The 26,649-nt window shown below is 35.0% G+C and overlaps 3 protein-coding genes and 1 non-coding gene across 12 annotated transcripts; 2 read left to right on the top strand and 2 right to left on the bottom strand.

Annotated features, from left to right (window-relative positions):
- Positions 1-61: 61 nt before the first annotated feature.
- LOC115976524 (F-box/kelch-repeat protein At4g19870-like) lies at positions 62-4,214 on the bottom strand. Of its 8 annotated transcripts, none has more exons than XM_031097843.1 (7): positions 3,006-4,214; positions 2,627-2,768; positions 1,464-2,263; positions 1,010-1,087; positions 871-921; positions 726-760; positions 95-413 (listed from the first exon to the last, which is right to left on the bottom strand). In XM_031097843.1, exons 1-2 carry the CDS (start codon positions 4,166-4,168, stop codon positions 2,651-2,653), a joined length of 1,281 nt encoding a protein of 426 aa, XP_030953703.1. In that variant the 5' UTR covers positions 4,169-4,214; the 3' UTR covers positions 95-413; positions 726-760; positions 871-921; positions 1,010-1,087; positions 1,464-2,263; positions 2,627-2,650. The 8 variants fall into 8 exon arrangements, 7 of the variants coding, with proteins under 7 accessions (XP_030953707.1, XP_030953706.1, XP_030953708.1 ...); XM_031097844.1 differs by having other exon boundaries at positions 1,010-1,072; XR_004088325.1 differs by lacking the exons at positions 726-760; positions 871-921 and having other exon boundaries at positions 62-413; positions 3,006-3,671; positions 3,898-4,214.
- Positions 4,215-13,738: 9,524 nt separating this feature from the next.
- On the top strand, positions 13,739-20,947 carry LOC115976522 (2-(3-amino-3-carboxypropyl)histidine synthase subunit 1). 2 transcript variants are annotated; one of them, XM_031097839.1, is made up of 4 exons: positions 13,739-13,936; positions 14,041-14,102; positions 18,452-18,558; positions 19,210-20,947. In XM_031097839.1, exon 4 carries the CDS (start codon positions 19,332-19,334, stop codon positions 20,607-20,609), a length of 1,278 nt encoding a protein of 425 aa, XP_030953699.1. In that variant the 5' UTR covers positions 13,739-13,936; positions 14,041-14,102; positions 18,452-18,558; positions 19,210-19,331; the 3' UTR covers positions 20,610-20,947. The 2 variants fall into 2 exon arrangements, with proteins under 2 accessions (XP_030953699.1, XP_030953700.1); XM_031097840.1 differs by lacking the exon at positions 18,452-18,558.
- On the bottom strand, positions 15,491-16,715 carry LOC115976523. Its single transcript, XM_031097841.1, has 2 exons — positions 16,402-16,715; positions 15,491-16,299 (listed from the first exon to the last, which is right to left on the bottom strand). The coding sequence occupies exons 1-2, from the start codon at positions 16,617-16,619 to the stop codon at positions 15,738-15,740; spliced, it is 780 nt and encodes a 259-aa protein (XP_030953701.1). The 5' UTR covers positions 16,620-16,715; the 3' UTR covers positions 15,491-15,737.
- Positions 20,948-23,770: 2,823 nt separating the features above from the next.
- TRNAS-AGA lies at positions 23,771-23,852 on the top strand. The gene has a single exon. It is a non-coding gene; the product is annotated as a tRNA-Ser (tRNA).
- The last annotated feature ends 2,797 nt before the right edge of the window (positions 23,853-26,649 follow it).

The raw sequence follows: 26,649 nt of genomic DNA, 5'->3' as shown, positions 1-26,649 counted from the left end.
TAGTACCCCAAAAAACAGGACTAAATATCAATAAGAGGTTTATGGTTCGGTGACATCTGTGAGGTTTCTAATCTCCATTCTCTACTTGTAAGCATTAAAAAGAAAGAAAAGAAAAAAGGCTTAATATCAGTAGGTTCAAGTTAGTATATACAGCATGTGAAAAAACACTTTCCTGTAAAACAAGACAGTGAAAACCTCACAGATGTGGCATTCCAAAATGTGTTTGATACAGCTTCTCACACCCCCCCCCCCCTTTCTTTTTTTGTATTTCTTCTTCTTCTTCTTCCTCTTCTTCTTCTTCTAATGTTTACAGTATGGAAGATCTACTTCATAGTCATCCCAGTTATCATCTTTGTCACCATTCCTTTTCTTAGGGGCTTCCTGGTTTAGCCTGGACTTTCAGTAGTGGGCACCTGAAAATGAGTATATCATATCAGAAAAGACTCATTAACTGTTTGGTAAGTTTTATCGTTAAGGATAACAAAAAGCTTAATCTTTATTTCGTTAAGATGAGAATATACCACTCAATTTCTTTTTCTATTGGTTAGATTAGGACATAAAATTTTATTATAAACAATCAATATAATAACATTAACTTTTAGTGTAACAAGTTCCAATAAATTTTTCAGTATGCAACATCTAAAACAGGGAAGACTATTCACACATCTAAAACAATAATATCTTCATATGCAGGTGAATTGGCTAGTACTAGGCAATTTTCTAACCTGAATGCTAAAACCTCAACAAATTCTGTCTCAACCTGAAACAAAATAAAAGCAGAAGTCTTCGATTTACTGTTTCATGTTTAAACCTACACATATGTAAATATCATACTCATTTAAGTCCACAAATTGTGTTTTTATCACTTACTCCTGTCTCTTCTTTCACTTCCCTAATTACAGATGTACAAAGGTCCTCACCCTGTGTATGGAAAATTTCAATACAGACTGAACCATTTTCTAAAAGTTTCTAAAGAATATGTAAAGAATTGCACTCAAGGTGTACTCACTTCATTAACAAACCCAGTAGGAAGCTTCCACACACCTATTCCTTTGAATTTGCCACTGTTCTCCTGAAATACAACCACCTATCATAAGATAAATTCAATTTAAGTAGTTAGATATATTAACCCATTACAGCACAAACATTCAATTTCTGGTATTTAAGTGTTGGAATAGTTTAGTCAAAGACACCAGAGCAATTTGTTTTGCATATATCAATAAATAAATAAATAAATAAAAACCACAATCAGATTTTTTTTTTAGGGTTTGAACCTACCACTTAAGAATCTAATCAAAACCCATGAAAATACCCAAAAAAAAAAAAAAAAAAAAGCAAAATCCATGCCAAAATAACAAAACCCATACCAATATAAACAGATTGATATCCAAAAAATTATCCCAAACCCATCAAAATCCCGAAATCCAAAGTTTAGGGAAATAGAAAATCATAAAAGAACAAACCTTAGGTCCGATGCGGCAGCGTCAGCTTCACAGACGACATGTGCGGCGGCGCCAGCGGCACGGTGGAGCTCCGATGCTCAAAGGAGAGGAGGAGATGTAATGGGTTTAGGCGTTGGAGGAGCTATTCTTTAGGTCTGAATCGTGTGTACGTGTTTGAGGATTTTGAGTTTAATTGAGATATAATTGTGTGAGCTAGAGTGTATTTGTTTTTCAATACAAATCTGACGTGGCATTCATTTATTGGTGGCATAAATAAGCCCATTTACACCACCTCCGGACTGAAGGTTTACTCTTTTCTTAAATATAAAGCTGCTTTTTATTTCACAGGCTACTATAGAAATTACCAATATTTGCTACCATTTCACATTCTTGTGATGACAATCAATTGCTAGCATTTCCGCCCTTTGTTATAGGGTCCACTCTTTTCCATGCACAATAACGCATGCATATTTAGGGTTTTTAGACGATTGCACCAGTAATAAAATATAGACATGACCCAGTTTTTGCTAGGTGTCATAATATGGTCAACCTCAAACTGTACTGTGAGACAAAAAATTTGCACTCTACATCTAGAAAAGAAGCATATTTCAAAGACTATCCAAAGTAATCAATATTATGTTCTTCATGTAAGTTCAAAAACAAAAAATAATCATCCTCCCCTTCTACATAAGTTTTATGTTAACTTAGACTAGTATAGCCTGATTGTTCGTCACATCCTGCAATTTTCTACCATTGTCGCTGACTACTTCTAGGGGGCACTTGCCTCATCCTGTCGGTTATCCCCATGCAAAGAAATACTCCTGCCAAATAGAGACAAATTATGGCAATGGCGGATGCCTATGACAAAGGCTAGTTATAATGGAATGTACTTGGTGTAGTAGGTTATTTTTGTGGCTTTAGTATCCAAATATTAGGATTTTAAAAGGGTTTCTTAAAAAGAACAAACTGAATAAAAAAGCAATGCAAAGATTACATTATATTTCCTCAAAAATGATAAAACAAATAATTGGTCATAATATGGTCAACCTCAAACTGTACTGTGAGACAATAAATTTGCACTCTACATCTAGAAAAGAAGCATATTTCAAAGACTATCCAAAGAAATCAATATTATGTTCTTCATAAAAGTTCAAAAACAAAAAACAAAGTATAATCATCCTCACCTTCTACATAAGTTTTATGTTAGCTTAGACTAGTATAGCCTGATGGTTCGTCACATCCTGCAATTTTCTACCATTGTTGCTGACTACTTCTAGGGATGCACTTGCCTCATCCTGTCGGTTATCCTCATGCAAAGAAATACCCCTGCCACATAGAGACAAATTATGGCAATGGCGGATGCCTATGACAAAGGCTAGTTATAATGGATTGTACTTGGTGTAGTAGGTTATTTTTGTGGCTTTAGCATCCAAATATTAGGATTTTAAAAGGGTTTCTTAAAAAGAACAAGCTGAATAAAAAAGCAATGCAAATATTACATTATATTTCCTCAAAAATGATAAAAACAAATAATTAAATAAAGTAAAACAGTATTGAACATACAGCATTTGTGCTTGAAAAAGAGAAGTCTTTCCAGGAGCGAGAAAAGATTGGCATGAGAGTACACGTGCATTCAAAACTCCTTGGCCTTGTTTGGAGACTTGAAGTTGGGTGCAATGGTATTGCGTTTTGGTAAGGCCGTGACACCAAAGCAGACAAAAACATTCACCCCCCATGTGTAAAAGATTGGACCGGGAATCCGAGATCACAGTATCATGCTCTAAACCTTTTAGAGGCCCTTGAAACAGCTTCATCTCACTAAAATCGTAGGCATATATATATGGGCATCCTCCGAGTGATTCATATCCATCTGACCCGTATCTATCTGACCACCAATATATGGTATCTTGTACTGCCACGGGTTGTTGGTTAACAGCTCTATCACAACAATCACGACAATCCTCCTTCAAAATCTCCCAGGAACTAGTAATCACATCGAACAGATATTCATCAAGAACAATCTTTTTTAAATTATGGAGAGCCACAACAAAACTTGGTGTGTCTTCTATAGTATCTATAATATAAGGGGGAGGTTGAGGCAAGGCTTCCCATTTGTCTACACTGGGATCATAAACCTCAGCCCACGGTGACTTCTTATTACACCACCCTGTACCGCCAAAAACATAGAGTTTTCCATCTAAGACCGCCAAACCAGGCATCTCTCTGCGACTGATCATCAGTGAAAGGTTCTTATTCCAGCCATTGTGTGGGAAATTGAAATCAAAAACTCGTACTAAACGAGAATAATCAGATTTCTTTTTCTTAGACTTATTAAGTTCGTGCAAAGAACCACCAACACAATATAATTTAGAGCCCAAAAGTGCCCAGGATGACCGGTGTGACAATTTAGCAGTAGAGTAAGGTTGGATATCATGTTCAAGGGTTGGGAACTTACCATAAGTCACGCCATCGAAGTGGTGATGACGACGTCCACAGAAGCGGGCCATCAAGTCTTCTTCATCTGGGTCTCTTCCCTTTCTTTTGCTCTCCAACTCTTCTTCGGCTTCGAAGGAAATATTAACCGCAAACCAGTACGATTGATGAGATTTACAAATTGCACGAAAGCAGACGGTTTTTGTCATCTCTGTCGAAGAAGAAGAGGTGGAAGATTGTGATGTTAGGGCCAATGATTGGCCCTTCTCACTGAATTTCGCCGCCGCAGACATTTGAAGATTCTAGGGGGTTTTTGATCCGATTCAATCAGAGAATAGAGAGGAGTTTTTACGGGATTCAAATCAGGGGATGGGTGGGTAGGTCAGTGAAGTTGAGGGCTTGAGGCCCATTGCTTTAATGGGCTTTGTTGAGAGGATTTACTTACTTTAGTTGGGTTTTTTCTTTTCTTTTTCTCTAATAAATTTTTTTTAGTAGAAGCTTCTCCAAATCTTTTTTTTTTTATGCGTTTGGATCCCATGGCGGCTCCATGCTATTTTTTTTTTTTTTTTTTTGGGGTGGGGGCAATTTTGACAATTTATTGGTCTTTCTAATTGTATTAACCACGTGAGTTTCAATTAGCTAAATCGATAAAGTCTTTGATGATTGAATAAAAAATCCATAGGTTCAATTTTGAAATTATGCGATCATTTTTTTTTTTTTTTGGTATAATTCTCATCACATCTAGGTATTTCTCTAATTGGAAAATGTAGCAACTCTAAATTATTATCATCAGTTTTTTGGTAATTATTTTAATTAGTATGTAGCCCTATCCATATGTACAGTATAATTAAAAACAATCATACATTTCTAATATATGTTGTAAGGACACAATTCTCTGGCGGCCCAATAAAGATGTTGGGCTCGCGTACGAAAGATCCCTCACAATATGATTTGTAGAGAGTGGGCTTGAAAAGCTAGCCGCTGGTCACGGGGCGATGTCCGATCCTGGCTTTAGAGGAATTCAGATGGAAAAAAGGGATTGGGCTTGAACATTTAAGCCCTTAGACGTCGCACCCTATGGGATAGGACTCCTCGGAGTAGATCCGAGGACCATTGAGGCCTTATCCCGGTTATCCAACGACGGACTTTCTTCAGTGAAGTTCGGTGTTGTTGAGATGTTCTCCCCCCATGTGATATTTCTTTTTTGGAGGTGGGATGGATCCCCTTCAGATTCACTTACTTTCTTATTTTATACTAACTTGCATTCGCTGTCCTTCGTCCACGTGTAGGGTCAATCTTTACAAAAACTGACATTTGTCCCATCAGTCCAATCCCGGAATTGTTGGGGATGGTTTGATAAAGCTGCAAGGTACGGCTCTGTCAGGCGCTGGGTCTTATCTGGATGGGTAGTAAGGATAACTTCTCCAAGATATTTTGGATCTCCTTACAAATTCGTTCCTATACCAGTTCTACCCCTTTATTCCGGTGGGGTTCTGGATCTGCCGAGGACCAAGCCGTCCTCGGCTGCCTTCCAAAAACTGTTCTGTGCTCTGTATTGTAGAGCTTGGGCCACAGCTCTCCTCGGATTGGGCCTTCGGATTTCCCAGGAGCGATTGGGCTTGGCCCTTAAATTATTGGGCCCCACATATGTAATAGTTTCTCATTATATATGTGTATATTATATATGATTTAGAATTTAATTAGTTTTAGACTCTTCAATTTTTGCATCCAATAATTTATTTGCCACAAAATTTCAAAACTTAGATGGACACGTGGTGAAAGAATATTGAACTATAATTGAAATTTGACACTTTACCTACCTGAGGTTAACTTAGTTAGAATTCTGTAACCCACTCCTGTTAAAAATTTGGCTAAATATATAATATTGATCCACTTTTATGTCTCTCTCTTCTCAAAATAAAAACACATACAAAAACAAGACAAAACAAGAATAAAAGGGGGGGGGGGGGGGGTGTGTTTTTATACTTATTAAGAAACATGCTTAACCAGTATTCCTTGCGATGTCGAGGCTTTCTTCATAGGAGATCCTTACAACAAAATAGACAAAAAGTAAAGTCCAAAAGACGTGGATTCTTCTAAATAAAAGACTTTGCTTTCTTTTCTCTACTTTGAACTGCAACAGCACAAATGACATCAATTCAAGCCAGCTCTCCAACTCTTATACTTCATTTAAATTGCTTATCCACCACCTAAAAAAATGACCTATTTCACTCTAATAATTAATCTCTATTCTCTTTGCCAATCAACTTCACCCTTGAATAGTCTATATGGATCCACAATATAGCTTTTAAAACTTACCCAACCTGAAAACTAATATCGTGTTAAGTTCCTCAATTGTAGACAAATTATTACTAATCATTGATTAGTCAAATAGGTCTTCAAAATACCCGAAAAGCCCAATTTATCATTCAAGAAATTAGATTCAAGATAATTTTAAAAATGTTGAATGAGTAAATATAAGTGGATGAGTGGGGTTGCAAATAGCCTCACAGTTTGCAAGTTCCTTCTCCTTGGCAGCTGCTAACCTCCTATGTTTCGCAGCTGTGCAAATGTGGATGGCCTACAATTAACAAAGAACAAAATTGTCTTGTTTATAACCCTCCCTTTTTTATTTGCAATTTCAATAACAGACAACTTAAGTATAAAATCCTCATTTTTCTTGATCTTGTTTTTTCTTGTTTTTGTATGTGTTTTATCATTTTTATGTTTTGAGAGGAGAGAGACATAAAAGTAGAATAAAATTACATATTTAGCCATATTTTTAACAGATGTGGGTTACAAAACTTTAACTAAGCTAATCTCAAGTAATTAAAATATCAACTTTCAAATCACAAGTAAGTAACATAAATTTCGGTCAAATTACAGGTGGGTAAGTTGTAATTTTTTGATGAACAGTTAAGTAGTAGTTTGCCCAAAGTTTTAATAACACTTTTATAGAATATATAAAAAGTTGTAAAAAAAAAACAAGTAATTTTCTTTTTTCTTTTCCTATAAAAATTTTCTAAAAATATTTCATAAACTAATGTCTTTAAAACATCTGTTAACTTTTTCTTAAAAAAAAAGTTGTAATGTCATAAAAATTATTTAAAAATATGTTAAAGTATACTTTTAACCCTTTATTATTTACCGCCGCGCACCCTTAATGCAGTAGTCACTCCATAAGTATAAATGTTTATGTGATGTAAGGGGCAAGAGTCGAAGTTCAAGTCTCTAAAAGGGAATTTCACACATATATATACTTATTAGTCTATCATACTAGAAGAAAAATGTAAAACAATTTGGAGATTGGAGGTAAAATGATATATTTTTACCTTTCAAATTTAGGATAGAAGAACCTTGCTTGGATCTACTAAGATTTCAAAACTTGCCCTTGATCCTAACTGTGGGGACATTAGAAGGCTTTTGTCCGCTTTGGGGAGCCAGTCCCTCACGGTTTTGTCCTCGTCCCCGAGTGTAGGAAGGAGGCAGTGTAGTAGTGGTACACTCTTGGTTGCTCCAGAAGCTTATAAACCTTGAGTGGGAGGGTTCTCTAACCGATGTGGGACTTGCGGTTGGTACGCGAAGACCAAGTCTTTGGCTGCCCCCTTCCTACACTCGGGGACGAGGACAAAACCGTGAGGGACTGGCTCCCCAAAGCGGACAAAAGCCTTCTAATGTCCCCACACTAACTATTTAGTAGTCCTTGTTAGAGATATATTAGCCCAATGTAATAGGCCCAAGTCCACTCTTACTTGTATTAGTAGTATAGGGTTTAGTCGTCTATATATACTTATGTTAGGGTTCATTGTAACACAGGTTTTGTACTACACTCTTATGCAATAAAGATGTAGCCCTTAAGGGATTCCTCCTCGGATGTCTATTCTATACTTCCCCTTCCGCATCCACTCTAACATATTCAACATAGTATAACACATCGCTTTGCTAATAATATATTTATCATGGTATCAGAGCTAAATTTCGTTCTTGGCATCAAACAAACATCTCTACACAGCAAACAAGATTCCTATACGCGCAACACAGATCCACAACAGTGCCCACACCTTTTTTTAGATCTGGGCCTACAGCATCACACATCTCCCATGGAAACTCTGTTGCTTCCTCACCGCTAGGTCTTTAATCTCTCAAGCAAGCCATGCCACTCACTATTCACATATGTGCAAATCGAGCACACCTGACGAAACCAACCCCACAGGCATGCTCCTCGGCCTCCCGTAAGGAAAACTTAGAAATCCGGTTACTTAAATCCTTTCCACACGCCTCCACGCGCCACGATTGTCTACAGAAAATCTCCCACATGCCGCCATAGATTCCTGACTCCTAAATCGTCTTCTGGGCATACACGCCGCCATAAAGGCCTTGTCGTTTGCCGAACTACCCAGCTTGAGAATCTGACCCTCTATGACCTTACACACGCCCTCACCCGCATCCAGGATTTCTAGCTTCTACTTCAAATGCCAAGGAACTTCACATGCGCAAACCACACGCCGAAAATCTTCGATGATGTCATGCTGACGTCATTTAATGATGTTAGCAAAAGCCACGTCAACTTGATCCACGTCAGTCCTAGCTACGTTATCAGCCACGCAGCTCGCCACGTTAGCAACACGTCACCTCGCTGACTGTTGACCCTGACTGACTTGACCTGGACCACCTGGATCTAACCCGTGAGCACTAATCGTTGACTTTTGCCTTCGTTGACTCTGACTTTTTGCATTGACCTTTGACTAAAAGTTAAAATTTTCAATAGGATCTATCTTACTTAGTTTTTCGCGTAGATTCCGATTTTGGACTCCATTTCTTCATTTGAAGCTTCGAAATTGGTCAATTGGCACATTATTCAATACTGTTTCTTCAAAGGCATTCTTCAAGGCATTTCCAAGTGATCTTTTCATGCTTATCCAACCTCAAGTCTTCATCGAGCTTCCGCCATGAGTTTGAGGGAGGGTGTTAGAGATATGTTAGATATATTAGCCCAATATAATAGGCCTAAACCCACTCTTACTTGTACTAGTACTCTAGGGTTTAGTCGCCTATATATACTCATGTTAGAGTTCATTGTAACACAGATTTTGTATTACACTCTTATACAATAAAGATGTAGCCCTTAAGGGATTTCTTCATGGATGTCTATTCTATGCTTCTCCTTCCGCATTCACTCTAGTATATACAATATGGTATAATATATCGCTTTGCTAATAATATATTTAACAGTTCGTACAAGCCATAATTGTGTTTGTATGTTGAGTTCTCTTTCTACTACAAATTACTATTTGCACATGTATGACTTCTTGTGGGAGCATCCAAAATTTGGTCTTTTAGGAATATTGATGATGTCAAACGGCCAAAAAAAAAAAAAAAGGATTATTCAATTTTGGATTTTGTAAAAGCTCTTATGGAAGAAAGGATAACAATGGCAATAGGCATGGGATGAGTACCGGTAGTAAAGATGAGATGACTACAGATTTATCTCAAGATAACAATTGTGTTAAAACAAAAATTTACATAGAAGTTAAAAGTTATAACTAACTAATATGCCAAAAAAGAATGAAAATCAAAACTGACATGATATCTTTCTGGTAAGTTACATATAGGATCTTAGTAATAAGCAAATTCCACCTTGATGAGTTGTTTGGACATGAAATTTTTCTTTATATCATTTGATGGTAATTTTATTCTCAAATAACATTTTGCGATGAATATTGTATATTTTATGTTTATTTTGATAAGTTATTAATGTTTTTTCTTTTTAAATTTTAATTTATATTAGAATTATTTATGTTTTTTAATTTTAAGTGATTGAACTTTTAAATAAAGTGAAATATATTCCGTAAATTGCATTATGGTATTATCACATTGTGGTTATTAAAATCACGATCACATTGTGGTATGATCCTAGTTTTTTTTTTTTTTTTTTTTTGAGACTTTGATCCTAGTTATTGCTTATTATGTAATTTTGGGCCTTCTTTCACTAAGATATGAATAAATAAATAAAAAAGATCCAATGGCCCACAAATGCTTCAAAATTACATCCCCAAATCCTCAAAATTTCCAACATGTGAATAGCAAACAAACCCCAAACTCCAAGGCCCAAACTTTGCATCTGGAGATTTGATAGTTTGGCCCAAAACCCTCTTCTTCTTCTTTTCAATTTTAGTGAGTTAGATCAAACGCAGACACAGTCTATAAAACTGGAACTGGAAGTTACGACGGAGAGAGTGTCATTATGAGTTCGCGATGGAAATGAAATTGAAGTTGGGCCTAAGAGGGGCTTGGGTTTGGGCCTGGTTGTGTGTGTCCTTCTCAGAAGCATAGCCTGTGAAATAATTAGAATGTTAGAATTCTAGGCCGAAAGACTGTTTATCACTAAAAGGCCTAGACGCCGAGCCATTCTTCGAGCTATAGTAGGTGGCAATTCAATAGCCATGGACGGGCCGGAAACATTTTAGCTCAAAATTTCGAAGGCAAGATATAGTGATAATTTAAAATATTGAGAGAAAAAGTTATCAGATGCTCTAAGAATATTAATTTAGAAAATATTTTTAGAAGTTTTATATAAAAAAAGAAAAAATCAATTAATTTTAAAAAATTAATTTTTATATTTCTCATGAAAGTATAGTTATTAAACCTAGACCAGATATTGACCCGATTTATGAGTTGGGTCACTAGATTACTGGTTCAACTAGTGGGTTATCGGTTGAACTGCAAGATCAAATAATTAAAAAAAAAAAAAAATTAAACATATATAAAATTAAATTTGAGAAATCATAACTTGAATATGTAAATTAAAAAAGAAAAAAAAAAAAGACATATGCCTAAATTAAACTTGCCATGCATTATAATTCAAAATCAATGTTTCATAAGCAATAGCATTAGAAATTCTATAAAATTCACAAGGAAAATAAACAAATGTCACAAGAACACTATACACGACAAAAAAAAAAAAAAACAAAAAAACAAAAAAACAAAAAATGCTTAAATTAAAAAGCAATCAAGAAATAAAGTATATTAAAAAAAAAAAAAAATCTAAACAAAAGAAGATAGTTGGTGGCATAGAGTTATATGGTTTACATGCTAATTGTTGGCCAAAACACCCTAAAAAGCTAAATTACGCTTAATTTTCAAATCATCAAATAAAATAAATAAAAAGCGAATCAGTCCTTCCTCACCGTTGCTCCTCAGCTCCACCGTGCCGCTTATTGCTGCCGCCGGGTCTGGCTCCATCTCACTCTCAAGTAACGATCTAATAATTTATGCCACCAGTTAAGTCTACTTTTTGAGTATAGTTTCCTATTTCTATAATTTCTTTTCATAAATAACATTTGTTTCTTCTAATTGGGTTGTCTTGAAATTGGCTTTTGAAAGCTTGAATTCGTTCTGTAACTAGCCATGTCATTTTTCTTTTTCTTTTTTTTCTTTTTTTTCTTTTTTTTCAAGCAGTTGGGACGGAAAGACATATGGGTTTCATTTTTTGTCACTATTTGTTTGAGTTTGAGATATAACAACGTTTGTTACTTACTTGTACCTCAATCATAAGACCACCCAAGTTTCTATATATATATATATATATATATATATATTGTGTTGTTCTATGCTTTTGGCCAAATTAATAATGTTAGCTTGAATTGAAGCTCTATTATGTCTGAGCCAAGTTTATTTTTATTTAATTGAATTTCTGAATAGACAACTTCAATGAGTCATAACTAAGGTTGATGCTGAAATTTGTTAAATTGTAAAGATAATTGATTTTGATGATAACTTCTTTCTGTAGTGACCCTAAATTTGCATTCTTTTGCTTGGTTTAAGGTAATTGATACAATTGATAAAATTTGTTTCCATTTAATATTAAAATTGAGTTGAAGTTCTAGCAGGTATCCATTCACTAAAACTCTGCTCTCTCTTTTTCTCCCCACTAAATTTAATTACGCTTATTGGGCTAACGATGTATTTTTTTTTTTTTTTTTTTATGCAATACCCCAAACCTCAATTATATAAACACGATTATTGCAGCTGGTATCATGTGAAACTGATCACTGTCGTTGTTGTTTAGTTGGTATTTTTTTTTTCTTGTATATATATCAAACCTTACATCAGTAACATCACTACACAAAACCCATACGATTTCTTCATAAACCTTTTTTTTTTTATTTAAACCTTAAAATTTTCTCCTCCTTTATTGTCGGCCGACGTTTTCCGTTGCCGAAGTCGGCCGGTCCAGTGATCGGCTGCAAGATTTGCACACCGAAGAGAAAACTGACCGACCTTATATATATATATTGGAACCTGGGTTACAGACTTATACAGAGTTGGTGAGCGTGTTCAAGACCATTTCGTTTTTTTTTTTTTTTTGGCTGAATAACTAAAATTGCGTTTGGTTAAGCCAAAACGCAACTTTTTGATAAAAGTTGCGTTTTGAGCACAGGCCAAAAACGCGGACAGAACATGAAAATTTTATGGACCTCTGAGGGTCCATAAATGAAAACGCGCACTGCACGTTTTCATGGTTACCGTTGATAATGATGAAATTCCAGAAATACCCATGAACAAACACAGAACAAACACTACAAATCATAACAATAAACAATCTTTCTCTCAAACATCTCTAAACTCAAACATATAATCAGATTACTAGAATACAAACTCAAAAACACAGTTTTAAAATTAATCAAATCATAACAATAAAAGCAAAAAAAAAAAAAAGACAAAGGACAGAAGCCTGCTGACCCATCTGGACTGGGTTGGGGACGAAGATAAGAGCTCCTTGGAATGTTCTTGAATGAGAGAGAAAAGGAAAATTTTCTTATCAGAGAGAGTTTTGGAATCAAGTTAAAAAAAAAAGAAAGAAAAAAAAAAAAGAAGAAGAAAGAGAGACGGAGTTGGAGAAAGAAGGAGCTCCTGGAATGTTCTGATGAATGAGGAAGAAAAGGAGAGTTAAAAAGAGGGGTAGAGATAGTGGAGAACGTGTGGAGGAGAAAAAAAAGAAAAAAAAAAAAGAAATAAAACTAAACGTATGGTTGGTATGGTTGAACGTGAAATGGAAAAATAAAAAATAATATAAAAAATAAAAAATCTAAATTGAGAAATGTTACTGTAATATTTTCACAATAAATTTTAAGTAACAGATTGTTATTAGTTAATATTAGTTAGTAAAAAAATAATTTCAGTTGTGGGTTCAAATTAGAACTAGTAACAACTTTCCATATAAATTTTATTATGAAAATATTGTGAAAAATGTTGTAAATGTAACACTTCTAATAATAAATTTTACACAGTAATTTGTTATTGGTTCTCATTTGAACCTACTAATAACATTATTATTTTTCTTATCTACCATTAATAACTTGTCATATAGACTTTATTGTGAAATTTTTGTAAAAATGTTGTGTCCATAATTTATATTAAGAGAGATAATTAAAACAAAAAATTCACTTATATATATATCTTGTCCTTTTTGGTAATTTATAACTCGAACCTCCACTTTTATAAGTGCTAGCCAAACACTCAGATTTTTCAAAAAACACTTTTTAACAGTTTTTACCAAACACTCAGTTTTTTAAAAATGCACTTTTTCATTGTGCACTTTTACAAAAAGTTGAACCAAACTCACCCTAAGTTTATGTCATTTCACGTTTGGTAGTTTGGCCATTATAATATAGGAGTAATAATATCTAATTTGAAAAGACTGTGTCGTTTTAGACTTCTCTTTTTAAACCATCACCAAATGATGTCGTTTTAGAGTTCTTTTTTTACACAACTCTCAGTCTCCTTTTCAAGTGAAACGAAGCCGTTTAGGGGTTATTATTACTGTGCAATATTTTTTTTCAACTCTTTTACTCTGTATTTTTCCAATTCTAAAATATACAGAGTCCAATCCCGCCCAACAAACGGTATTTTTCCCTCTTATTCTCCTCTCGCTCATCTCAAGAACACACAGTCCCGGTCTCACTCTCTCTCACCCTCTGAAAAAAAATTATTCTCAGTCTCACACTTCCTAAGCCAATCAGTCTCTCTCTCCTCTCAGTTCTCCACCGCAGAGCTATTTGGTAAACCCTAATCCCTAATTTTTTTTTTGGGTTTTTTTGTTCACCGATCAACTTATTTGGTGATTCTAATCTTTGTTTTTTGGGTTATTTTCTTGCAATTTCAGGGGTGTTTTAAGCGATTTAGCCTCATAAAGGACTAAATTTGAAAGGATCAAAGACTTCTAGGGTATTTTCTAAGTCTATTTTTTTTTTTTTTAGTTCACTGATGTTTGATTTTTTTTTTTAGGGTTCAAAGATTGTAATTTTATTTCTTGATTATCCTATTGTTCCATTATTCTACTGTGATTTTAGTTGATTATGTCCTGCTATTGTGGTTTTCGGTGATTATCTTGTTGTTGTGATTTTAGCAATGAAAAAGCTAATGTTATTATTTTATTATACAAGCTAATGTGTCTTTTTAGCATTGAGAAAGCTGCTTGAATGGTTGTTATCTGCAGATGGTTATAGAACTTGGTGAATGGTTGTGTATATGTTGTAATTAAGTCAAAATGGGCTCAAATGCTATTCTTTAGAGGCCTAAAAGCCCAAAATTTAGAATAATAATTTTTAAAAGTCCAGCCCAAATAACCGAACTAACCGCACCGAACCGCTGAAATTAACTGCACCTTGTGTAGACTGGTTTTTACCCTTTAAAACTAAGGTGCAGTCATGCATTAGGTGAAACTGCACCCTATAGGTGCGGTGCAAAAAACCTCTTCAAAACCGACCGGACTGAACCGAACTGCGTATAGCCCTACTTAGCACTTAGTGTTATAGTCCTAAGGAAAGCATGTTGCCCATCGCTACACAAAACCAGTGTTGTTAAATAAAACTACTCCAACCACAAAACCTTATTAATTATCTCAAGACACATTCAAATCTATATGTTAATATATATTTAGTTTTTTCCACCTCCCCAACCAAAACTTCTCTCATAGTGTCTGGACCCCTACAGTTGTCTGCAACCTACACATTGTGAAATAAATGATGCATATAAGTATATAACTAACCCCTCATTACACATCAAATCACCAAATTTGCAGAACGTTAGAACCTAGGTAACCATAAGCAATGAAAGCATGTTCATCTTCAAAATAGTGTCGGTCTTCTTTGTCTTCCTCAATAGATAGTGCTGAAGCTCTATGTGCTTTAATTCCAAGTGAACCAAGAACTTGCTTACAAGGGGCAAGCCAAAACCAGCTTAAGGAAGGGCTTCATAGCCTTACTTTATTATTAGACTACACAAAAATACTCTCTGATTTTGGTCCAAAGCTTCTTTTAGGACATGATTCTTTCTTTCTTTTGACCCGTTTCAAAACAAGCTGGTTTCCTTGTCCTGACAAAGGGACAGAGTTGATCTTATTATTTGAGGTGAGCTTTGGCCCTAAGTTGCACCAACATAGACACGGGTACGGATACGGGAGTATGGCAATTTTTGAAAAATAAGTGTACGACACCACGTGAGTATGGCAATTAAATAATTAATTAAATTTTATATTTAGGCATATTTTTTAATATTTTTAGACATAAAATATGTTTATGTCTAGAATTTAAATTATGTAAGAACTACAAATAAGTAAACTAACACCCAAAGTAGGACAATAATACAAATAAAATGTTTAGAGTACAAACCAAAGGTTTAAATAGGCTACATTCAACATCAAACTAAAAACATAAAAGGAAAACAAGCTTTAAAGTTTAAACTTTCAAGATTACCATAGAACAACAAGTTCAACATCAAACTAAAAACATAAAAGAAAAACAAGTTTTAAACTTTCAAGATTATCACAGAACAACAACATCATCTTCATCAACATAGTCATCATTCTACAAGACTTATCTCCATCTCTGGCTCATCTAGTGTGAGATGAGCAATCTCAAGCAACCCAGGTCCTCCAAATGGTTCATCCCAAGTATCTCCACCAATGTCCCACTTCTTAGAGTTTCCTTTAGTGTACTCTTCCCTCATCCTTGAAAGAAGTTGAAGATTAGAATGAACAAACACTAAATCTTCAGCACGTTTAGGAGTAATTCTATTCCTCCTCATACAATGGATGAAGCCATATGTACTCCAATTTCTCTCAGCGCATGATGATGAGCAAGGCTGTCCAAGAAGCTTTAGAGCTAAAGTTTGAAGCATTGGTAACTTGGACCCATAATTTGACCACCAAAGCATTGGATCGAAGGTCCACCTATCATCCATGTTATCATCATCATAAGCCATAATTCCTGAAAACAAACCAAACTCCATAGCAACATTCTTCCTATCATCAAGATCAGGAAAGAATCTTTTGAGGCACTTGTTTCTCTCCCTAGAAATTTCAGCATCCTTATGTGGCGCAACACGGCCTCTAACTTCCTCAATCCATTGATTAGTATAATACCTAGTTAAAAGCAAATAAATAAGTACAACTAATGAGTTTAGTTTATTTGTTTAAAAATGCCTAAAGAATATAAAAGAAAAGATTAAAGAGATAGAAAATTACTTTGGATTCAAGGAGTGGGCTAGGCAATGAAGTGGTGTGCAATTTTTAGTCCAACATTCAATGAGTATAATGTGTACCACCTCATAGAATGGAGACTCCTCATAGTCTTCATTGCCTTCATGCCAGTATATTTCTTTCTTCACATTTTCTATCATGGAATCCCACATTTCATACACATTATGGAGAATAGGCGCATCCGTGTTAGCCACTCGAAGCATCTTATAAATAGGTCCTGTGAATCTCAGAATATATGCAACCTTGTCCCACCACAAATCATTCAAAACATAATCCCTCACAGAATATATGCAACCCAATTTGGGCTAATGCTGTTTTTATTTTTTATTTTTTTATTTTTTTTTTATGCGATACCCCAAACCTCACTTGCTCTTGTATCCATCTGTATATAAACATGATTGTTGCAGCTGGTATCATGTGAAACTGATCACTGTCGTCGTTGTTTAGTTGGTATTTTTTCTTCTTTTATATAATCTGAACACGATTTTTGTTATGTTTTCTTCTTGTATATATACCAAACCTTACATCACTACACAAAGCCCATACAATTTCTTCATAAACAATTTTTATTTTTTGGGTTTAAACTTTAAAATTTTCTCCTTCTTTATCTAAATATCTTCTATATATAATTAGATAAACATGTTAATTTCTTTTACTCTCTAAAATTCTAACATTTCAAGCATCAGATTATTTAAGAAAAAAAAAATATTTTGAGGGCATATAAATAAATTATCTCAGGGTCTGACCAGGGTTTATTTTTAGCTTTTTCTGGCTTATGTACAATTTGTTAGAGCCTTATGTTTTATTAGCTGCAGCCATACTTATTTTGTTTAGCTATATATGAACTTGTTCCCACCTCTTTTTTTTAATCCAATAAACCAATGAATACTCTCCCAAACGATTACTTAGCACTTAGTGTTAAAGTCCTAAGGAAAGGATGTTGCCTGTTGCTACACAAGATCCAGTGTTGTCAAGTAAAACTACTCCCACCACAAAACCTTAGAAATGATCCCAGGACACATTCAAACCTATATAGAAATATATTTTTTAGTTTTTCCACCTCCCCAATCAAAAATGATCTCATAGATCTGATATATGAATCCTCTTTCTCATAGTGTCTGGACCCCTACAGTTGTGTGTGACCCACACATTGTGAAAGAAAGGATGCATATATCCAATGCATGAGACGCATTCTCCTCCCCAACCTAGAACTAGCCCCTCATTACACATCAAATCACCAAATTTGCAGAGCATTAGAACCTCTATCGCCATAAGCAATGAAAGCATATTCATCATCAAACTAGTGTCGGTCTTCTTTGTCTTCCTCAATAGAAAACGCTGAAGCCTTTGTGCTTAAATACTGAGTGAACCAAGAACTTGCTTACTAGGGGACAAGCCAAAACCAGCTGAAGGAAGGGCTTCATAGCCTGACTTTATTATTAGATTTCACAAAAATACTCTCTGATTTTGGTCCAAAGCTTCTTTTAGCTCATGATTCATTCTTTTTTCTTTTGACCCGTTTCAAAACAAGCTAGTTTCCCTGTCCTGACAAAGGGACAGAGTTGATTTTATTATCTGAGGTGGGCTTTGGCCTCACTGCCAAAAAATTTATAATATTAAGTCGTATTACAAGAATGTTTATCTTACGAAAATTCCATTTGTTATATTTATGATTTATCTCATCTGTAGGTTTCCTTCTCTTTGTCCTCTTAAGTGAGGATCCTATGACTTTCAAATTTTGAGTCTTTTACCTTTAATTGGTGCCAAATGGGTGTTTTAGGCTAAGCTTTGTAAGGAATTTTGTTGTTTCGGGTTCCAAATATTAAACCTTTTGTGATTCAGCTTTAAATTTCATGCCATTTCTTCTTCTTCTTTTTTATCTAGGTGTTCCTTCATTTGCTTCTATCTGATTCAAAGTGCTAAAAATGAATAATTGGGATTTCATGTATAGTTAATAAATTAGATATGCTGAGTAGTTATTTTTGTCTTTTTTAATTTCTAGCTATTAATGATTTGTCTATGCAATTTATTCCAGCCCACCCAAGTTTGAGGCAGCCTTGATGTGCCAGTTGGAGGGCTATGAGTTGCAAGCATTAGATACGAAATAGAATTCTTTGGAATGGGGGGTTTTGGGTAAAAAAGGTAATAGAAAATTTAGAATTTGTTCCCTTACTTGATTGGTTTGATAGGGCATTGAACACAAAACACAAATGGATATGATGTGCTATATATCATATCATGTACTATATAATAAAAGTTGGGTACTAGTAGAAGTCATAGTTGTGCTATTGGGTACCATAGACTAAATTTTATTTCCAAAATGTCAATTGACTTATTTATTGTTAGGATAGTTTACCTAGGTCAAGTTTAAAGAGATTTAAAATTCTATTACCAAAAGTTTCAATTAATTTGAAATCAAATTTAATATTTATTTTAGTTATTTTGATTATATATCATAATTTTGTGTTCTAAAAAAAAAAAAAAAAAAAAAACTAACACTGCATATAGTGATTCCACAAAGTAGCTCAACATAGGTATGTATACACGTCATGAATTAATGTGTTTTTGTGCTCATTAATTCTTAAGAAAATTAATTTACTCTAGGTGAAACTTGGTTAAAGTTTTAAGTGACTCACTAATCATTGAGATAGTTTCAATGATGTTCGTAAGATATTTTATTTAATTCACGTATAATTTTTAATTATTCCATGCATCGCATAAGCATACTAGTATTTATTAAATTTTATTAGGTATTCTACTTACCCCTTTATGGAATTTTGATTTTTATTGCAGATAGTTGGGGAGCACCTATTGTATTAAAAAAGAAGAAGAAAAAAAGTAAGGAAAACCTGAGAAAGAAACAAGAGGCTGACCCTCGTCTCATCTCCTCTTGTGTCAGTTTGTTAGTCTTATTCATGGAGCAGTCGCTATCAGTTAACGAGAAACCGAAGGCTAGACCCACACCAAAACGCTTTGTGAAGAACCAAATCCCGGACTCCATCCTTAATGACCCAGCTCTCAATGCCGCCATTGCCCTCCTCCCCTCTAACTACAACTTTGAGGTCCATAAGTGCGTGTGGCGAGTACTCTCCACGGGCGCCAAGTGCCTAGCCCTCCAATTGCCAGAAGGCCTCCTCATGTATTCCCTCGTCCTCTCTGACATCTTTACCTCCTTCGCCTCCATCTCCCACTGCTTCGTCCTTGGTGATGTCACCTATGGTGCGTGTTGTGTTGACGACCTCGCTGCCTCGGCCCTTGGTGCTGACCTCCTCATCCATTATGGCCACAGTTGCCTGGTCCCCATCGACTCCACCTCCATCCCCTGCCTTTATGTCTTCGTTGACATCCAGATTGACACGAGTCGCCTGCTCCAGACCCTCAAGCTTAATCTACCCACCACCACAACGTTATTCCTCGCTGGTACCATCCAATTTGCCTCTGCTATCCGGGCCATCAAGCCCGACTTGGAGAAAATTGGATTCCGTGTCTCAATTCCGCAATCCAAGCCATTATCAGCAGGTGAGGTTCTTGGTTGCACTGCACCAAGGGTCCCTAAGATCGAAGGTGAGGATAAGGCCATAGTGTTTGTGGCAGATGGGCGGTTTCATTTGGAAGCGATTATGATAGCGAACCCGGAAATTAAGGCATTTCGGTATGATCCTTATTTGGGAAAGTTATTATTGGAGGAGTATGATCATAAGGGGATGAAGGAGTCAAGGAGGGACGCAATTTTGAAGGCCAGGGAGGCCAAGAGTTGGGGCATTGTGTTGGGGACTCTAGGGAGGCAAGGGAATCCTAGGAGTCTTGAGAGGTTGGAGGCCAAAATGAGAGAGAAGGATTTGGATTATACAGTTGTTTTGATGTCGGAGATTAGCCCAGGGAGGGTAGCGTTGTTTGAGGACTCTGTGGATGCTTGGATCCAAATTGCATGTCCTAGGTTGTCCATTGACTGGGGTGATGCCTTTAAAAAGCCGCTCTTAACTACATTTGAGGCAGAGATTGCACTCAGGTTTATACCAGGTTGGTGGGAGAAGAACTTGGCAGTGAATTCATTGGGATGCATGAAAAATGACAAGTGTTGTGGGGGTGAGAATGGGGATTATCCAATGGATTATTATGCTCAGGATGGTGGGGAGTGGAATTCCACTTATTTGAAGAAGAATCCGTCTCGCCCTGTGCGGAGAAATGTCTGAAACTTCTACAGGTCATGTTGCTGTAATGCTTTGATTTGATTCACCACTTGCAGTTTTGATCTGGTGTTAATGGTTTAGTTATAAATTCTATGTTTATTGATTCATGTGTAAAATAGTATGATGTGTTTTATCCAGCATGATTTCTGTAATAAATAGTTTCAGAAATTGGGTACCAAATTTCCCTAATTGGTTCTTGTCTTTCTCAATTTTGAGCTAGAGAAATTTAATGAGAAAATGTCCCTGCTTAAAGCTTTGCTTATAGAACCAAACCAAAGTGGTGACTGGTGATGATGTATAAAATTCAATAATTTAGTTGCGCCCACAATGTTTCGTGTCCAGCATGCTAGTTTTTCCCTCAGTTATGGCTTATTGTTTCTAGGTTGACTTTTGGAACAGACGAGTATTTGATATATCTTGGTGCTAAAAACCAAAAAAGTACACAGTAATTTCAAATGAAATTGTTTCCTATCAAAGAGAAATTATTATTGTTAGCTTCATATTTTTTATTATTATTATTTAATATATATATAGGATGGACCCAGAACTCCTATAGCAGATTAAACTCTTATATATGTGATGATATACTACTGAAGGATGTTTTGTTGTTTGGAACAAATTAGCTCTATAATTTCAGAGGCACTTCTTCTATCAGCTTCTACCAGAGACTTGCTAATCCTTAAACTTCAGTTTACTTTAACTCAAAAAAAAAAAAAAAATATATATATATATATATATATATATATATATATATATCAGGAAAACAGAAAACCTTCAGTCAATCAGTTACCTGTGCATTCACAGTGGCTGTAGACTGTAGTCACAACCTTGATTGCATATGTTAATGAATTAAATAGTAAGGAAATACAGTCACAGGCTCACAGTCCCATTGTTTTTCTGTTTTTCATGTATGCTGAATAAGGATAAATATAAAGAAAGAGACCAAATAAAGGATCCAACTCGTCTCAATCTTCTGGGTAAAAAACCCAAAGGTAAATAGAAGAGATGAAAATTGATCCATCCCAAATACAAAAAGTAGCCCAATGGGCCTAGTTGTGGGGAAAGAAATTAACATCCTTAGAAACAAAAGAAAAATCCCAACAAAAGAGTGAACTAAGAGCAACTTTGACATTGGGAGAAAAGAGGCAAGGAACCAAGGAGGAGACGAATTGATGTTCTACAAAGTCTCGATAACTCCTTTGGAATCACCTTTAAAGAGAACATATGAGTACTTGTGGTAGACTACAATCTTGATGGCTTGAAAAGCATCTTGTGTTTCTCTAAGAGTCGGAGGGAAGAGATTTGAATGAGCAAATAAGATATCTCCAAATTCATTTCTCCTAATAGTATCAGTGATTGTGACATGAGGTCTAATAGCAACATCAAAATTTATTTTAATCCAACCGGGTTGGGAAGGAAACTATTTCTAGGTTGGACGTACTAGGTGAGATGTCCAAGCTACTATATGTTTTGAATAAGCCCTGTTAATTACATCAACATCCCTTTTAGGACTAGACATGTGATTTACAAATATTGTTTGGTTCCTTATTCTCCAAATGTTGTCAAAGAGGATTAGCAAAATAGAGTGATCTTGTATCTATCTTTTAAAGAAACCTGTAAATGCTTATGAGGAAAAATTGCATATTTCACAATGTCACAAGGAGATAAATGCCCAAGAGAAGCAGCGATGATTGGCCAAAGAGATAAAGACCAAATAATTGATGTATACGGGCAAGATATTAGAATATGTTCAATGGATTCATTAGAATGGTTACAAAAAACACGATGAAGATCATGCTGAGACCATCTTCTATTTAGAGCCACTTTAGTGTTATTATTTGCTATCATTAGATTTAGTTGTAGTTGTGCCATGTGGCTTAATGTAGGTGTTACAGGGAATAATAAGCCTTTGTCGTGTGGTTCATTAATTATTAAATTATTTTTTAATTAATAATGAGATCTTTTTTTGAAAAAACTATTTCATGATCATATAGAATCACTTAATCAGTTGAAGAGTTATGAATTTATCCTTGAGGAACTCAAATAAAATTTTGATGATTAAGATTTTTTTTTTAAATATATTATATTTCTACTATGTATAGAAATATAAAATAATACTATAAACCCAATTCTAGTTATGAATTAAGTACTGTATAATCCAATGTGTATTACTAAAAAATATACTTATTAAGTTTCAACAAACTTGAGCCAAAATTGGCAGAATTTATTAACATCTTTAAACAAGTATCATTTTTATAAGAAAGGAACCAAAAAAGCCTCTCTCTCACTCTCTTTCCTTATTTCTTTTCCCTTCAATTTTAAAAATAATTGACAAGAAAATGTTGTATGAATAACTAATCAATTTATGTAATTGGTATATACAACTTATCGGTAATAAGATTTGTACGGTTATCGGCCCATCGTTGGGAAGCCCATGGGATGTAGGTTGGATAAGAGTTCTTTTTTAGGCCCAATTCATGATGCTCGGCTGAAATAGCTATGGACTATTGCATTCTCGGGGTCTAATGTTGCTCGGGGCCCGCTCTAGGGTATCTTGGTAATGCCTTCGGGGAGGTCACCGCTGAGCAACATTTGACGTCTGTTGCAAGTCCTAAAACTGATGCACCTATTTCCAAAGTAGGGCCCTTTTTTGTCAGGAATAATCCTAAAGGGCCCCACCTGCATGAAAATTCATCAAAAGTAATCATCACTGACCCACTTAGGTTGCCTATAAATAGAGGGAAAATAACAAAGCATGGGGTAGACACTTTAAGGTGGGGAACCAGAGAATTAGAGTAAGGAAGCAAGCCCGCTTGGGATGGAAAGTATGAACTTTCACCCTTAGGACCTTCCCATTGTAGGAAATCCTAACACCCATAACAATAAATAGATTGTGAGCCTAGTTTAGTAGTGAGCCCATTAACCGAGCTATGCGCTCTACAAGATTATAATTTGTTCAAATGAATGCTCTGTGTAGGATGGTTGTCAACCCACTTTTGCTTCCAAGTTCCAAGAGCCCACATTTAATTAAAAAATTTTAAGTTAAAGAATTTATGTAGCGAGTGCTGATCACAAATATTTAAAATTTTAGTTTGTTTAATGGTTTGTTTATTGAATTCTGAAATTTAGAGTTAATACTATTTTAAACAATGATATGTCATGTAGTGGGCGTGCCGGAGTGGTTATCGGGCATGACTAGAAATCATGTGGGCTTTGCCCGCGCAGGTTCGAATCCTGCCGCCCACGACGTCCTCAAGTTTTTGTGTCTTTTTTCTTTGTCTTCCATGACATGTTTTATTTATTTATTTATTTTTTTATGGTTTGGTTTCATCAGCATGTGGTTAATACTTTAGTACTTGAATATTTGAATTTAAAAAAAAAAAAAATTGAAAAGAAAGAAGGCCTTGGGCTTATCTCATGTGAGGATCCTATGGTTTTCCAGTTTTGAGTTTCCTAATTTTAAGCCTACGTTTGGATTTTGGATTACATTGAAATTATTTCAATGCCTACTTTTGGCTTTTTTAGTGGATTTTATGCATTGTTTGCAGAACCCGTAAGTACTTTTTTCGGTAAAAACAATTTTAAAACTGGGTTTCATGACACTATTCACACATTTAAATTTTTTTTTGTTACAGTGTTTTTAGTTTTTAATTTTTAGCAATAAACAGTATCCAAACAGACTAACTGTGCTAAATGGGTGTTTTTGGCTAAGCTTTGTTAGGAGGATTTTTGCTGTTTCGGGTCCCAAGTTCCAACCATTAAGGGCACATTTGGTAATATTGTTCTAGTAACGTTGTTTAAGTATTGTGAAAATATGTGTAAGTGAAAAAGTGTTATGGAAATAAGTGTTGTGTTGTTTAAACAAAGAAAACTGTTGTTTAAACAACACAACCAAACATGCCTTAAAACTTTTGTGATTCAGTTTTAAATTTCATTGCTTATTATTATTAGTGTTGTTGCTCAGTTCCAACCGTTACAATTCTTTGTTTGAATTGTACTTTCTTATTCACAATCTTATTTGGGTTGCTTTTAGATTTTCATATTTTCTGTTCTTGATTCCTCACTATTTTGTTGAAGTAGTCTTTTTTTTTTTTTTTTTTTTTTACTAAATAAGAAAATTAGTAGAGTGAATATGGCAAGTAAGTGTTGGATAGAATGCTTTCAAGGAAATATTAGGTCTTGAAAATTTCGACCTGTGCTTTTGATTTGATAAAGGTTTGAGGATAATTTAAATGGAAGCTTCATAGACAAATGCAACATACTCACCTTGTCAACTTAACTTGATCATGTGGTTGCTAGGCGTCCCTATGAACCATGCCAGAATTCAATTCAAATTGTTCCTTTTAGTGGGAATTTCTATCATTGAAATATTGTCAAATACACCTTTTGTCTCAAACTTGGATCTTAGTTGACATTCGGAGAAAGGAAAGTTCATACATGAATAATAGTTCCTTTGCTTAATTCTACACGTTCTCTAATGAAAATATAGTTCCTTTGCTGGAATCCCTGCCTTCCCTCTTCAATACGCAACTATTCTACAATTTTAATGTTTTCTGTATTTTGTTCAAAGTTAGGTTTCTTCATAATTTGGAAAATACGATTTGGTTTGGCCATTATCTTTAATTATAATAATATTTTGTCAAATAACACCATCTTATGCTTGACTTCATTTATTTGTAATCTTATGCTGACGTTTTGATGTGGTTGTTTATTTTAGCTATGACTATAAACTTGAGGTTACAAGAACTCATTGAATTTTCAGATGTTTAGGGTGATACAAAAGCAAGATTGGTACAATTACAGGCCTGACGTCTACCTATATAAGGACTTGATTATTGCATTAGCGAAATATAAAAAAATGATGCAATGCATGCAGCTGTGGGAAGACATGAGAAAGAAGGATTTGTTCCCCAACTCTCAGATGTAGATGAAAGTTATAACGGGGTTCTTGAGGCATGGAACTCCTGCAGATGCAATGAACACATATGAAGACATTAAGAAGTCTCCAGATCCACCTGAGGAGTTGCCATATATTCAGGATTATGTTGAAAGGACTTCTTCCACATCCCCTTTTCAGAAACAGAGTCAAGCAAGACTTTGAGGAGCTCTTTCGTGAGCAACACGTGTAAAAGTAAAACCCTCCAGAATAGATATTTGGTGTATGCTGAGGTTGGTTTAGACCTGATGTAACATTTTGGTGGACTTTGAATGTGTCAGAGTTATCAGCTTCATATAGTGAATACTGGTGTGAATCTGATGATAGATAAATTGGTGCTTCTCATGTACTCAGCATGTAGCATTGGTTTAATCATTAAAGGTGGTATTATGTACACTTTTTATATGCATGAAAAACTAAATTATAAACATGAAATGAATTGTCTCCATTTCAAAGCAAATGAAGAGGATCTTTTTCCGTTGAGTGCATGCCTGTGTGTATTTGCACTTTCTCATTTTGTTGTTTCATTACCGAGAGCTAAGCTCGTATGGTCTTGCATCACGTTCTTATTGACCAGAGCTTAGACTTCACTTAGTATGCAGAACAAAATTTTGGATTATTAATTGAAATAAAGTTATTTGGCTGGATGTTAAACCAAACCATTCCATTAACAAGGTTAGACTGAATTCTTCCTATCATAGCTTTAAGGAGGTCGGTAAACCTTTTATCTAGTTCTACTGCTAACTGCTAAGTATTTATTTCTTGTCTAAAGAGTAAAGAGTGCTTACCTTCTTTCTTAGCACTTCATTTTGGTTTCAGGATTTAAAAATTGGCCCTTTATATTATTAAAGAGCATGGCTAGCTATTCTCAACCAGTTAATGGTTATTGGGTTTGTCAGGACATGACAATCATTTTATGAAGAAAAAAAAAAGGGAGACAAGAAATGGGCCAAATACATTGAAGGAGATGAAGCATTTCCATCTTTTAGAGTTCCTATATTTGGAATTCTCACCACCCCAAATTTAAAAGTTTGAAGTTTTTTGGAGCCTGGACATAAACTGTAATGTTTAGACCATAACTTATTTTAAATTCTAACATAGCATGTG

Source organism: Quercus lobata, chromosome 2 (genome assembly GCF_001633185.2).
Source record: "Quercus lobata isolate SW786 chromosome 2, ValleyOak3.0 Primary Assembly, whole genome shotgun sequence".
NCBI lineage: Eukaryota > Viridiplantae > Streptophyta > Magnoliopsida > Fagales > Fagaceae > Quercus > Quercus lobata.
This window is presented reverse-complemented; position numbering and strand designations above follow the sequence as displayed.

What these genes read in the sequence shown, in the direction of transcription:
- LOC115976524 (XM_031097846.1), bottom strand. Translation starts at nt 4,168, where the DNA reads ATGTCTGCGGCGGCGAAATTCAGTGAGAAGGGCCAATCATTGGCCCTA. An exon ending in CTTTTTCAAGCACAAATGCT is followed by an intron (nt 2,769 to 3,005) that starts GTATGTTCAATA and finishes TCTATGTGGCAG; the next exon opens with GGGTATTTCTTTGCATGAGG.
- LOC115976523 (XM_031097841.1), bottom strand. Translation starts at nt 16,619, where the DNA reads ATGCTTCGAGTGGCTAACACGGATGCGCCTATTCTCCATAATGTGTAT. An exon ending in GCCCACTCCTTGAATCCAAA is followed by an intron (nt 16,300 to 16,401) that starts GTAATTTTCTAT and finishes GCTTTTAACTAG; the next exon opens with GTATTATACTAATCAATGGA.
- LOC115976522 (XM_031097840.1), top strand. Translation starts at nt 19,332, where the DNA reads ATGGAGCAGTCGCTATCAGTTAACGAGAAACCGAAGGCTAGACCCACA.